General features: G+C 43.0%; 1 protein-coding gene across 1 annotated transcript in view; it reads left to right on the forward strand.

Annotated features, from left to right (window-relative positions):
• The window catches only part of ADGB (androglobin), a 313,568-nt gene that overhangs the window by 23,213 nt on the left and 277,856 nt on the right, over window positions 1-12,499 (forward strand). Inside the window, exon 3 of the mRNA XM_063443590.1 lies at window positions 453-545. Coding sequence (XP_063299660.1) covers window positions 453-545 — 93 coding nt within the window. The remainder of the gene's footprint in view (window positions 1-452; window positions 546-12,499) is intronic.

Raw genomic sequence — 12,499 nt, forward strand, 5'->3', positions numbered from 1 at the left:
ATAACAGCAATCCTGCAATCATGGAAATTGTATACTTCATTAAGTGAAGTATCTTATTGGAGATGGACTTAAAGGGATACTATAAGTGTCATAAATAAAAAGCTGTATTTCTGGCACTAGCATATAAATTAACTGTACATATGTGACCCATATAAAGTAACAATAACATTAATCCTTAACCACCACAAGTCTTAGAGATTGGGCATTTCCTGAGCCTCTCAAGTAACTTTTCACTCCTTGGTCATTTTCCTCTACCTTTTCTTCTCCTTTATCTCCACCTCTCTATATATCTTTATTCTTCTTTGTTATGATTATACGTATTTGAATATTTTGTTTTAATGCCAGTTTTACATTGTGAACTATTTTAATAAATGCTTGGTGATGTATTGTTTAGCAAATGATCACTTTTTAACAAAATATGCCCTATCAATAATACTGTATCCACCCTACAGCATTTTTTTGAGGATCCTGAAGGAAAGATTGAACTACCATCCCAATTAAAGATACATTCGTGGAAGAGGCCATATGAAGTCTTTACAAACACAGTAAGATATGTTTCTTCTTCCTTATTCTGTTTTCTTCAACAAGAGCGCCTGTAGCCGAAATGATTACAGGGAAGACAAAGGTAAAATACAAGGCATATGCCTCATGGTCAGTGATATCCCTGGAGATAGTTGGAACAAAATCTGTTAGAGAACACTAACTGGCCTAAGCAAGCTCTCTTGTTATTGCACATTTATATAAAAGCAATAAAGGTGCTCTGATAATTGCAGGTTAAAGGACGTTCTTACCTGTGTACTTCTAAACTGTGGATTTCTGTCTTTGCGAATGCAGTGCTTCATGCACCTACTCTTAAGTTGAATAACAGTTACAGAAACAGACAGCTTTATTTTAATTTTAAAGTGGAAATTCTAGCTAAAGAGAAACATTTGCAAGATATTTACCAGCAATGGCTAATCTTGGCACTGTAGTATATTTCTTTTGCTTAACAAAGCTTCTGACATAACGACTCGTGATTTCTTAATTCAGCTTTGTGATGGGCACATTTGTTTTTTTTATTGTCCTACCATCTGACTCTTTTTCTCATCCTAGCCCCCAATGTGTTTTATTAAAGGGAATCTCCAGTGCCAGGAAAACAATCCGTTTTCCTGGCACTGGAGGTTCCCCCTCCCTCCCACCCACCAATCCCCGGTTATTGAAGGGGTGAAAACCCTTTCAGTCACTTACCTGAGGCAGCGACGATGTCCCTCGTCGCTGTCTCCTCCTCCGCGCCGCTCCTCCTACTGTCTCCGTCGGCCGGTGGGCGAGACTTATCCCGCCCACCGGCCGGGGAGACCTAATGCGCATGCAAGGATATATACTGTCCACCAATTTCAATGCTTTCCTATGGGGAAATGAGCTACGCTGGAGGTCCTCACACAGCGTGAGGACGTCCAGCGACGCTCTAGCAAAGGAAATCTTTGCTATGATTCAGGAAGTGACCTCTAGTGACTGTCTAGTAGACAGCCACTAGAGGCGGAGTTAACCCTGCAAGGGGAGAAAAAACAGGTCGCAAGAGTATTCTGAGAACGGACAGCAGCTGAAATAGCCTGCCCTTCGGTGGGTCCCCGCTCAGAACTCAAGCTGGTTTTAGCTCATCTTGTGCCATTACAGAGAGAACATATCTGAAGCATATCAGACTGGTCCCACCCATACGGGCAGTCCAGATCCGAAATGCCAGCAAGTTCTCTCTGCACGAGAGATACAGCAACCCCAGACGATCGTTTCAACCTTGTTAGGCATCATCAGTGAGGCATAGCTGATATCTCTCTAGGCACCGTGAGCAAGGGGTCCACGTCTGGATTACCCTTTAAACTTATGGAGAGAAAAAACGGGTCGCAAGAGTATTCTGAGAACGGACAGCAGCTGAAATAGCCTGCCCTTCGGTGGGTCCCCGCTCAGAACTCAAGCTGGTTTTAGCTCATCTTGTGCCATTACAGAGAGAACATATCTGAAGCATATCAGACTGGTCCCACCCATACGGGCAGTCCAGATCCGAAATGCCAGCAAGTTCTCTCTGCACGAGAGATACAGCAACCCCAGACGATCGTTTCAACCTTGTTAGGCATCATCAGTGAGGCATAGCTGATATCTCTCTAGGCACCGTGAGCAAGGGGTCCACGTCTGGATTACCCTTTAAACTTATGGAGAGAAAAAACGGGTCGCAAGAGTATTCTGAGAACGGACAGCAGCTGAAATAGCCTGCCCTTCGGTGGGTCCCCGCTCAGAACTCAAGCTGGTTTTAGCTCATCTTGTGCCATTACAGAGAGAACATATCTGAAGCATATCAGACTGGTCCCACCCATACGGGCAGTCCAGATCCGAAATGCCAGCAAGTTCTCTCTGCACGAGAGATACAGCAACCCCAGACGATCGTTTCAACCTTGTTAGGCATCATCAGTGAGGCATAGCTGATATCTCTCTAGGCACCGTGAGCAAGGGGTCCACGTCTGGATTACCCTTTAAACTTATGGAGAGAAAAAACGGGTCGCAAGAGTATTCTGAGAACGGACAGCAGCTGAAATAGCCTGCCCTTCGGTCTCTCGTGCAGAGGGAACTTGCTGGCATTTCGGATCTGGACTGCCCGTATGGGTGGGACCAGTCTGATATGTTTCAGAGAAGTTCTCTCTGTAATGGCACAAGATGAGCAAAAAACAGCTTGAGAACTGAGCGGTGACCGACCGAAGGGCAGGCTATTTCAGTTGCTGCCCGTTCTCAGTATTCTCTTGCGACCCATTTTTTACTCTCCACAAGTTTAAGGGATAATCCAGACGTGGACCCCTTGCTCACGGTGCCTAGGGAGATATCAGCTATGCCTCACTGATGATGCCTTACAAGGCTGAAACGATCGTCTGGGGTTGCTGTGTCTCTCGTGCAGAGGGAACTTGCTGGCATTTCGGATCTGGACTGCCCGTATGGGTGGGACCAGTCTGATATGTTTCAGAGAAGTTCTCTCTGTAATGGCACAAGATGAGCAAAAAACAGCTTGAGAACTGAGCGGTGACCGACCGAAGGGCAGGCTATTTCAGTTGCTGCCCGTTCTCAGTATTCTCTTGCGACCTATTTTTTTACTAACCCTGCAAGGTAATTATTGCAGTTTATAAAAAACTGCAATAATTACACTTGCAGGGTTAGGAGTAGTGGGAGTTGGCACCCAGACCACTCCAATGAGCAGAAGTGGTCTGGGTGCCTGGAGTGTCCCTTTAATCTATGCGCCCCACTTTTTACCTTGTAAATATGCTTAGTTTATGCAATTCCAATCTCATGCATGCCATAAGCAGTGAAACACAGATGAGCCTCGTGAGATTGGAGCATAGATAATTATGCTGTGAAGATTTACTTGACAAAAGAAGTGGAGGTTGATTAAGCTCCACCCTTTGTCATATTTTGTCAAGCAGAGTAAAAATACTTAAGGCAACATAGTCTCTACTATGCCTTATATTTTTTAAGAAACATAGAAGAGAAAGGAAGAATGGACTGGAAGACAGGAAAAAAGGAATAACATACTGAAGAGCCTATTTAAAAAAAACTACACTGCTTTAATCAAGCTTTCTACTTTAACATGATTCAAAATAATATATAATAAAAAGTCTACCAGCTGGCAGAGTATAATAGGAAATACACTTTAATAAACATCGGCATTGCTCAGTGAATGAACATGTTTGAAATATAGCCTATGGAGTAAACCAAAATGGAGTTGTAACAAGACTTGTATATTCGGTTTCAACAAATTGTGATTCTTCTGAATTTTCTGTGATCAGTGGATCATCTAATATTTCAAAATGAGGGGGACGTACACGATCAGTGTCTGAAATATATATATTTATACTATGAATATAGATTTTCTTGTTCTCCTTCTTTTTTCTGCTATTTGATATTTTTTATCACTTGATCTGTGAACCAAATGGTGCAAAAATGCTACATACAGGGTTACTTACTAGTAAGAATTCCAAGGGAAATTCAAATTTGAGGCGAAAATATTTCAATTGGACAGTACAGCATCAACTGATCAATCTCAGCTATGCTTCCAGTTCATCTGCTATGGACTGAAATTTTAAATTCTCTTTTGAATTTACTTGGAATTCTCAATTTAGTGAATAACCTTGTTAATATTTATATTTTGCAGTACACTGATTGTCCAATTTTTTTTTGCATCTTTTTGGTTTGTCTGAATCCTTTTCCCCAAAGCGATCATATAGAGGAAATTCATCTTCACCGAAATTCCATATGGATGAATCCCGAATCACCTCAAACAAAATGTATTTTCAGGCAAATCGATTTGGAGAAACCAAATGTTTTTACCATGCACGAGTGTACATGTAATCCATTTAAATGATTATAACAAAGGTTATAGTATTGATAATGTTTACTACTTGAACCAAGTGATAATAGTGTACTGAACTATCAAAAGCTATTTCAATACTGTTCTTTCTCAGACTTTCTTCTCTGATGAAGTTCTACTCTGTTTTACCAAAATGTTTCTGCTCTCTGTGACTCAGTACCAGTGTAAATTGTAATCTATTTTCCAATGACTTAGAATGTTTGTGCAAATACATCAATGCATATTTATTTTATTCCATGCACCATTAACCGTAATAATAATAATAATAATAATAATGATGGCTTCCATCGCTGTCAAATTCCTAGCATGACTGTCTTTGAAGTGGGTCTGACAAACTTAGAGGATGTGGGTGGTATCCTCAATCACACTTGGTTTTTCTTTCTTTTAGAAAGAAAATAATGGCATTCAATCTTCATTGTAATTTCCCAAGGCATACTGTGCTATTACCATTAGAGGTGTCCTGCAAATCAGTTCACCTTTTTTGATGTATGAAATGCATGGTCTCCCCATTCATTTTATAATATAAATTGTTATTGCGTAGTTCACAGCTTGAAAACGTACAGCATTGTCAAGAAAAAAACATTCAAAATCCCATTTTGTTGTTCATTTGACAGAGGATCAGAAAATTGGAACACATATGTGAAACCCAGTCTTGGCAAGGGAGATCTATAAGTGGCATAGATTCTCCACACAATTAGAAGATATTCTGTAAAAAATATGAGAGTGTGTTCCAACACCTCCCAAGGCTTATCTCCATCTGCCACTCCGCTTCTCCCTCCCGATGCAGAACCGGTGCATGCCTCCTGGGTTTTCGGCACAACTAATTTGAACTGGTAGGGAACCTACTTCCCTACTAAAATGGTTGTACAGCAATCTCCTCGAGGCTCGCAAATTGGCAGAGAGGGGCTTCTCCAATTTGATGTGGTGGGTGGAATGGGTCTTTGACAGATTCAGCCTTCCTATGTGTGCGCATGATGGGAGGACACTCTCGGGGGTGGTGCAAGCAGAGAGAGGTATCAGGAGCACATGAATGACATGGAGAGGGTGTATCCTCTTACACATATGTAACAGCCTGTCTCATAGTCCTCAGTGCTCAGTTGTACTGCGCTTACTGTGGTGTTCACTTCAGTGTGCTTATCCTAGTTTAATCAAATGTATCTGTTATCTGACCACCTTCTTGTCCTTTCGTTTGTTAACCTGTGCTGCCTGTCCTAAATTTTTGATTACTCTGACTACATCTCTGTTCATCCCCATTGGTGTATTTCTCCAGCTACCTGCTACATTCTGTGCTCCATCCACTTTTTTCTTACTGTTCTGACACAACAGGTATCCACTCTATCTCAAGCCCTACAAGAACTATAATGTTGTAATTATAGTTGTCCCCAAATCTGGGGTACCACAACTATCTGTAATGGCACATCTGGTTCCTCTCCCTGAGGATCACACCATAACCCGCGAACCTCAGGTCCTATTACCAGAATGATTCACATTGTATAGGTCTAAATATCATTCCTTCAGTACATCCTGTGCACTGATGTTTGACCTGAAGCCCTGCACTTACCATTCTGATGCTATCAAAGTACATACTGTTATAACGCTCGTTTCTGATTCCCCCTAAGAATGGGAACTACAAATATTTGGTTATGCCTTACAGCATTTCTAATGCTCCAGCATCTTTTCAACAGTCCCTCAATAATACATTCAGAGACCTCCTGGATCAGTATCTTGTGTCATCTATTAAGACAATATTAGCCTTCTCTCCCGATCTCTAAACCAACTGTCTACAGATGACTGAGGTACTGGATGATTATGTGAACATAAACTCTAGAAAAAGATTGAAAAATGCATCTTTGAAACAGATTGTGCGCAGTTTCTAGGTTTTCTCCTTCTCTCTGGATCCTCGTAAGGTAGAATCTTTTTTTTAAGTGGCCCGTAGCACAAACCAAAAAAACAAGTGCAAAAATTAATTGCAAATTAAAATTAAGTAATCCAATCTCTTGCATAACTTACTAAAAAAGATACGTAATGCTGGATGCTTCTAACACAGAAAGTGTTTGCTACAATTAAATATCTGTGTAAAGCACCTAACCTTCAACTGCCAGAATCAACAAAACCCTTTTTCATGGAGGTTGACACTTCCGATTTTTCCACAGGAGTCATACTATCACAATGAGATGACAAAACCGGTGCTCTTCATCCTCTTGCCTTCTAGTCACAGAAGCTGTCCCTTACATTACATTACCATTACAATGTCCTGGAGAAAGAATTGTTATAAAGTTAAAAAATTAGAAGAAATCCTAAAAGTGATTCCTCTATGGCAAGCATGTCAAACTCAAAGTCTGGCATGGACCACATATAAAAGGTTTAAGTTTATGAGGGCCACAAACCCCCCCCCCCCCCCCCCCCCCAAAAAAAAAAAAAAAAAACAACCCTTAAATTTTCATAGAAATGTAGGTTTATTTTAAAAAGTACAGTATATAAAAAAAAATCATCCCCTCTACTAAACCACAGCACCCCCCTCTACTAAATTCCAGCCCCCCCCCTCTACCACCCTGTGCAAAATCTGATCCTCCCGCTACTTCTTGAAATCCTGTGAATATGGAGAACGTCGATGTCACTTGGCATTACGTGCCTCCATGCACCCCTAGGTACTCCACTGTCCAGTCGCAACCAATGCAACACTGACAAACACACACACACTCTCACTCAAACACACACTGACACACACATTTACACATTCTTGCACTCACATCATTTAATTTATTGGTCCCTACCTTTGGCAGCTAGTGTGGGTATTTTCTGTCTGGAGATCTCCTTCCTGCTCCTCGCGCGGTTTAGTGGTGCCGGAATATGACGTCATATTCCGGTGCCTGGCTTCACTGCAAAAGGCGCGCGCGAGGGAGCAGTGAGGAGGCCGGGTAAGTGTTAGAGTAGGCACCTGCAATGTGGGGAAAGCAGGTGCCTACTCTGCTATAACACCAGCATGTACTCGTGGCTTGCCGGGCCGCAAAGATGGCCCTTGTGGGCCGCGAGTTTGACATGCTTGCTCTATGGTGTTTAAAGAGAATAAATATTTGCTAGAAAGGTAATATGGCTGTGGAGACTTGGTAGGAAATGGATACAAATTTAACAGCAGGAAATAAATAAAGTATCCAGTGGCTCAATAGACTTTATTCATCATTTAGTATTAGGAATTTGGGACTGTGAGCTGAGCTCTAGAAGGTTACCATTTACCATTTAACACTAGGAATACTTTATATCCTTGAGGTCTCATTGACAATAATAATTCAGTGAGCCACTGAATACTTTATTTATTTTCCTGCTGTTAAATTTGTATCTATTTCCTACCAAGTGTCAACGGGCATAACATCTTTCTATCAAAGATTAATTCTGTTTAAATACCAGAGAGGAATCACTTTTAAGATTTCTTCTAATTTTTTTTACTTTGTTGCAGTTCAAAGGGGTTCAGGCCCACGGTGGAACTGGTTCCACCAACACTGACCATTTTTTTTCCTTACTCTGAATTTTTCAGATTTAATAAGTTTTCTTTTTTATTTGAAAAGAATTGTTAGCCTTTGTGATGGACCGCCTGGCACTCCAACCGAGTGCCTCCGCCAATCGATGCTCCTAGTGCTCACCGAGGAATTCCAGCACTCTACCAGACACCATAAGCACTGCAGACCCCACGTCCAGCAATGGAGCTGCGCCGGGGTCTCACCATCCTTCACCCACCCTGGACTCAAGACCAGCTTCCAGTGGGCAGACCTCTCCTACTCCCAGAGAGCGTAGGAGGAACTACTCTTATAAGAGCTAGTGATTATAATTCCTGGGGAGTATAGTGATATAGCAATCCCCAGGATACATACAGCCGTTTCCCCTACAAATGAGATGAGACTCTATGTTGAGGGTAAGTAGGAACAGAATTTTAATGGAGGCACACTGGCCTTTTATGCAAGTTTCCCAACAAGGGTGACACCCAAGTGGACCTTGTTGGACACAGGGACACAAAGTGAACAAACCAATAAAACCAGAGTCAGACAGTAAGACACACCCATACACAAACAATAGAATCCCTCCTCTGTGCTTGGGAGAAAATTGAATCAGGAACTGTAGTAATCTAACCCAATTATCTCCAAGCACAGAAAAACTTTTTATGAAAACCCCAAAAAGTACCTTAAAAACACACAAAACCCCATAACACATATAATCCACTGATATCTCCGAACTGGGTGAACAACATATCCAAAAATCACCTAGATCGGTTCAGTGGTTCAGGAATTTCCTGGAAGTCATAGTTTTGACCGACCATGCCAAAAACAGTTCCAGGGAAATCAGTGCTAACAGTCGTTGATCAAGTTCGGTAGTCTTTTACAGGTTCCCTGCAGGGCCAATAGTCTGTGGGCAGAAGGCTGGCAAGCAGGCCCCTCCAAGTACAAGTGGCGAGGTTACTTTTGCCACAGCCTTGAAAAGAGCTTTTGAAGAATGGAGACATCTCCTGGAGGGTTCTCATTATCAAATCACAGTTTTACAGACCACAATAATTTGAAATATATCCACATTGCCACATATCTCAACCCACATCAGGCTTGTTGTTCCTTGTTTTTCTCTCGGCTCATCTTTCATGTCACATATCGAATCAGATGCTCTTTTCAAAATGTTTACAGACAATGAACCTAAACCCCAAAAGGAAGGCAGAGACTATTCTGCAAAATCATCACTTTTTGAGAATCATCGTGCCCGTCTTGAAAAACATTAAAACCTCTGTTTCTTCCACTTGCCTATCACTTTCTCCATACGAATACCCATTATCTCTTGATAAAAGTTATGCAAACAAAACTCTTTGTCTTTAAATTCTTTATCAATTTCATGCACCCAGGTCTGGCCATGATGGTAAGAAAAAAAAACTCTTTATAACATCCAACTTCTGGTGGCCATCCCTCAAAAAGGATGTCGTTGACTACATTAGCTCCTTTACAAACTGTGCAAGAGCAAAAACCACAACCACAAAACCGTCAGGATAACCCCTGACAATACCATCACGTCCCTGGAGTCATCTCACTGTTGACTTTATCGTCGAATTACCTAATTTTCAATGATATAACACCCTCATGGTTGTGGTTGATATGTTGACAGCAAAACAAACCACCCCTTTTTCATGACAATATCTTCTGGCTACATGGTATCCATGACTCCATTCTCTCTGACTGGGATACACAGTTCACGTTAGACATGTGCAATTCGTTTCGGTCCGAATGTGAATTCGGATGAATTTCGGGCAATTCGGACATTCGGGTACTTCCGAGTGTCCGAACAGATGAATTGACAAATTGCCGAATGGTTGAAGTCCCGAAATTCCCAAATTACCGAATTTCCGAAGTGCTGAAGTGCCGAAGTTGCCGAAGCACAGTATTGCCTAAGAACTAATATACTTACCCAGTGAAAGAATGAAGAATGTTACACTGTACACAATTTTAAATAAAAAGTATACAAACATAGCCAGGATTCAGCTGTAAGCATTTGCAACACTTACAACAATCAATTAACATACATTCATATAAGATGTAAGTTACTTAGCCAGTCAGTGTAATGACAGGAATGAATAAGTAGATAACTCCCTAATTCCCACGGTATTAGGGAGCTGTTACGGTTACCTCCGGGCTAGCTGAAGGCTGGACCGCTTGGATGTCCTGGTTCCCGAATGTGGAGAGAGAGGAGCGCTGTTCCGTTCAGCAGTCCTGTGAATATGAAGCAATCCCACTAGCTCTAGTCTAGCTAAGATACCCTGGTTCCCACAAAACGAGTCGAGGCTACGATTTGAAGGTCAAAAACGAACTGGCTTTAATGGCACATGGACAGCGTTATTTATGCAAAATCCCAGGTCCAGGGACAGCCCCCTCTGGACCTGATGGGATACAGGGACAATACATACAGTTGACCAATGACAATACACTGCATCGTTTGAAATAGTCCCCGCCCCGCTCGGAGATAATGATTCTAACGGTTATGGCAATTCAATTATCTCCAAGTGCCCAGAGTCCCACGTGTATTTCCAACATGTAAAAACAGCATAAAAATATATATTAATAACAGTTTACCAAATACCCCTTACATTCTACCATTCATTAGATAGCTCGGGTCTGAGCGCATCATATAGACGAATAGCGCTCAGACCTCACGAACGGTATAGCCAGTCTCTGGTATATAAGTCTTTTTGTGTCCCTTTGTCCCGAACACGAGATGGCGGCCATATTTTCTACTCGTGAATAGGCAAGCGGATATCGGTTTCAAAACTCCTGGAGCGAAACACGGGTAGCATGCTGTCCGAATACCGCTCTCTGGCTGGTTGTCCCAACCCTTCGTGAACCGAATGTAGACCGAATGTAGACCGCCCTGAAGGGGCCAATTAGCCTGCGGTTAACCGCAGCCTCAACGTTCTAATTGTCGACACACGCCATGGTGTAGGTGGTCCTCGTTCAGGAGTTTGAATACGGTGAAAATAGTCGACGAACGAGGCCACCCTGAGGCAGTTAATTAAAGTTGTGGTTAACCGCAAACCGCAACCTCCCGGTGATCGTCCGTTCGGTTGTTTCCGAGGTCAAAAGGGTTAAGTGGCGGCACACGCCAGGGGCCGGGTGGTCTGAGTTCGTATGCACGAATATAATCCAAGTTGTTCGTGTAAATGGAGTATAGGTAACAATAATACCGAAAGAACCGACTTTAGTAATTTAACATACTGTAATCCAATATGGGTCGGTGGAAGGTCCGTAACAGGAGCTATCTACTAAAAGGCTGAAAGACCTAAATTGGTCTTTCAGCCAAATTTACTAATACTAAGTAAAGATTACTTAGTATTAGTAAATTATGCCCCTACTCGCTATACTGTGAGTAGGGGCATGTCTATTAAACAGTCTCCCGAGCCCCCACCCGTGCTGCACGAGTGGGGGCTTCTAACTTGAACCTGAACCTGAAGGGGGTCCTATTGCCCCCCCCCCAATAATGAGGGGGGACCTTTAACTAAGTACCTGTAAAAAAAAAATAAAACTTACCATTCAATGTTTTCTTTCTTCTAAAATCTTTTTTCAGCCCCAAAAAAGGCCAAATAAAAATCCATAATAACCCAATAAAAAAAGAAAAACGAGTGCAAAAAAAATTAATCCATCTTCACCCAGCGAGGGATCCGCGCAGACTGAGCTCTGCAGGGCGGGGCAAGGCTTATAAAGTCTTGCCCCGACCTGCAATTAGGCTCAGAGCACTCTGATTGGTGGGTTTAAGCCATCCAATCAGAGTGCTCTGACAGGTAAATGAAGAGACAGACAGGTAAGTCTCTACATTTACCTGTCACAGCACTCTGATTGGTTGGCTTGAAATCACCAATCAGAGTGATCTGTGTCATTTTACACAGCGTGGGAAAGTTCTTTGGAATTTTCCCACGCTGTGTAATTTGACTCATAACTCTCTGATTGGTTACTTAATCCATCAATCAGAGAGTTATGAGTCAAATTACACAGCGTGGGAAAATTCCAAAGAACTTTGGAATTTTCCCATGCTGTGTAAAATGACACAGAGCACTCTGATTGGTGGATTTCAAACCAACCAATCAGAGTGCTGTGACAGGTAAATGTGGAGAGGGCGTGACTAGGGGTTTGGGGACCCCTAGTCACCGGGGGGGACACACATTTTTTTAGGGCCCCCACCCGCCGCTCAGGGGTGGGGGCCAGGGGGAGGACATTAAGTTCCCCCCCTTATTAGTATTTAGGGCCCCCACTCGCCGCTCAGGGGTGGGGGCCAGAGGGGAGGACATTAGGTCCCCCCATTATTCCAATTTATGGCCCCCACCTGCCGCTCAGGGGTGGGGGCCAGGGGAGAGGACCTTAGGTCCCCCCTTATTAGTATTTAGGTCCCCCACTTGCCGCTCAGGGGTGGGGGCCAGGGGGGAGGACATTAGGTCCCCCCATTATTCCAATTTAGGGCCCTCACCTGCCGCTAAGGGGTGGGGCCAGGCGGGAGGACATTAGGTTTAGGGCCCCCACCCGCCGCTCAGGGGTGGGTGCCATGCGGGAGGACCTTAGGTCCCCCACCTTATTAGTATTTAGGGCCCCCACCCACCGCTCAGGGGTG

Source organism: Pelobates fuscus, chromosome 2 (assembly GCF_036172605.1).
Source record: "Pelobates fuscus isolate aPelFus1 chromosome 2, aPelFus1.pri, whole genome shotgun sequence".
Lineage (NCBI taxonomy): Eukaryota > Metazoa > Chordata > Amphibia > Anura > Pelobatidae > Pelobates > Pelobates fuscus.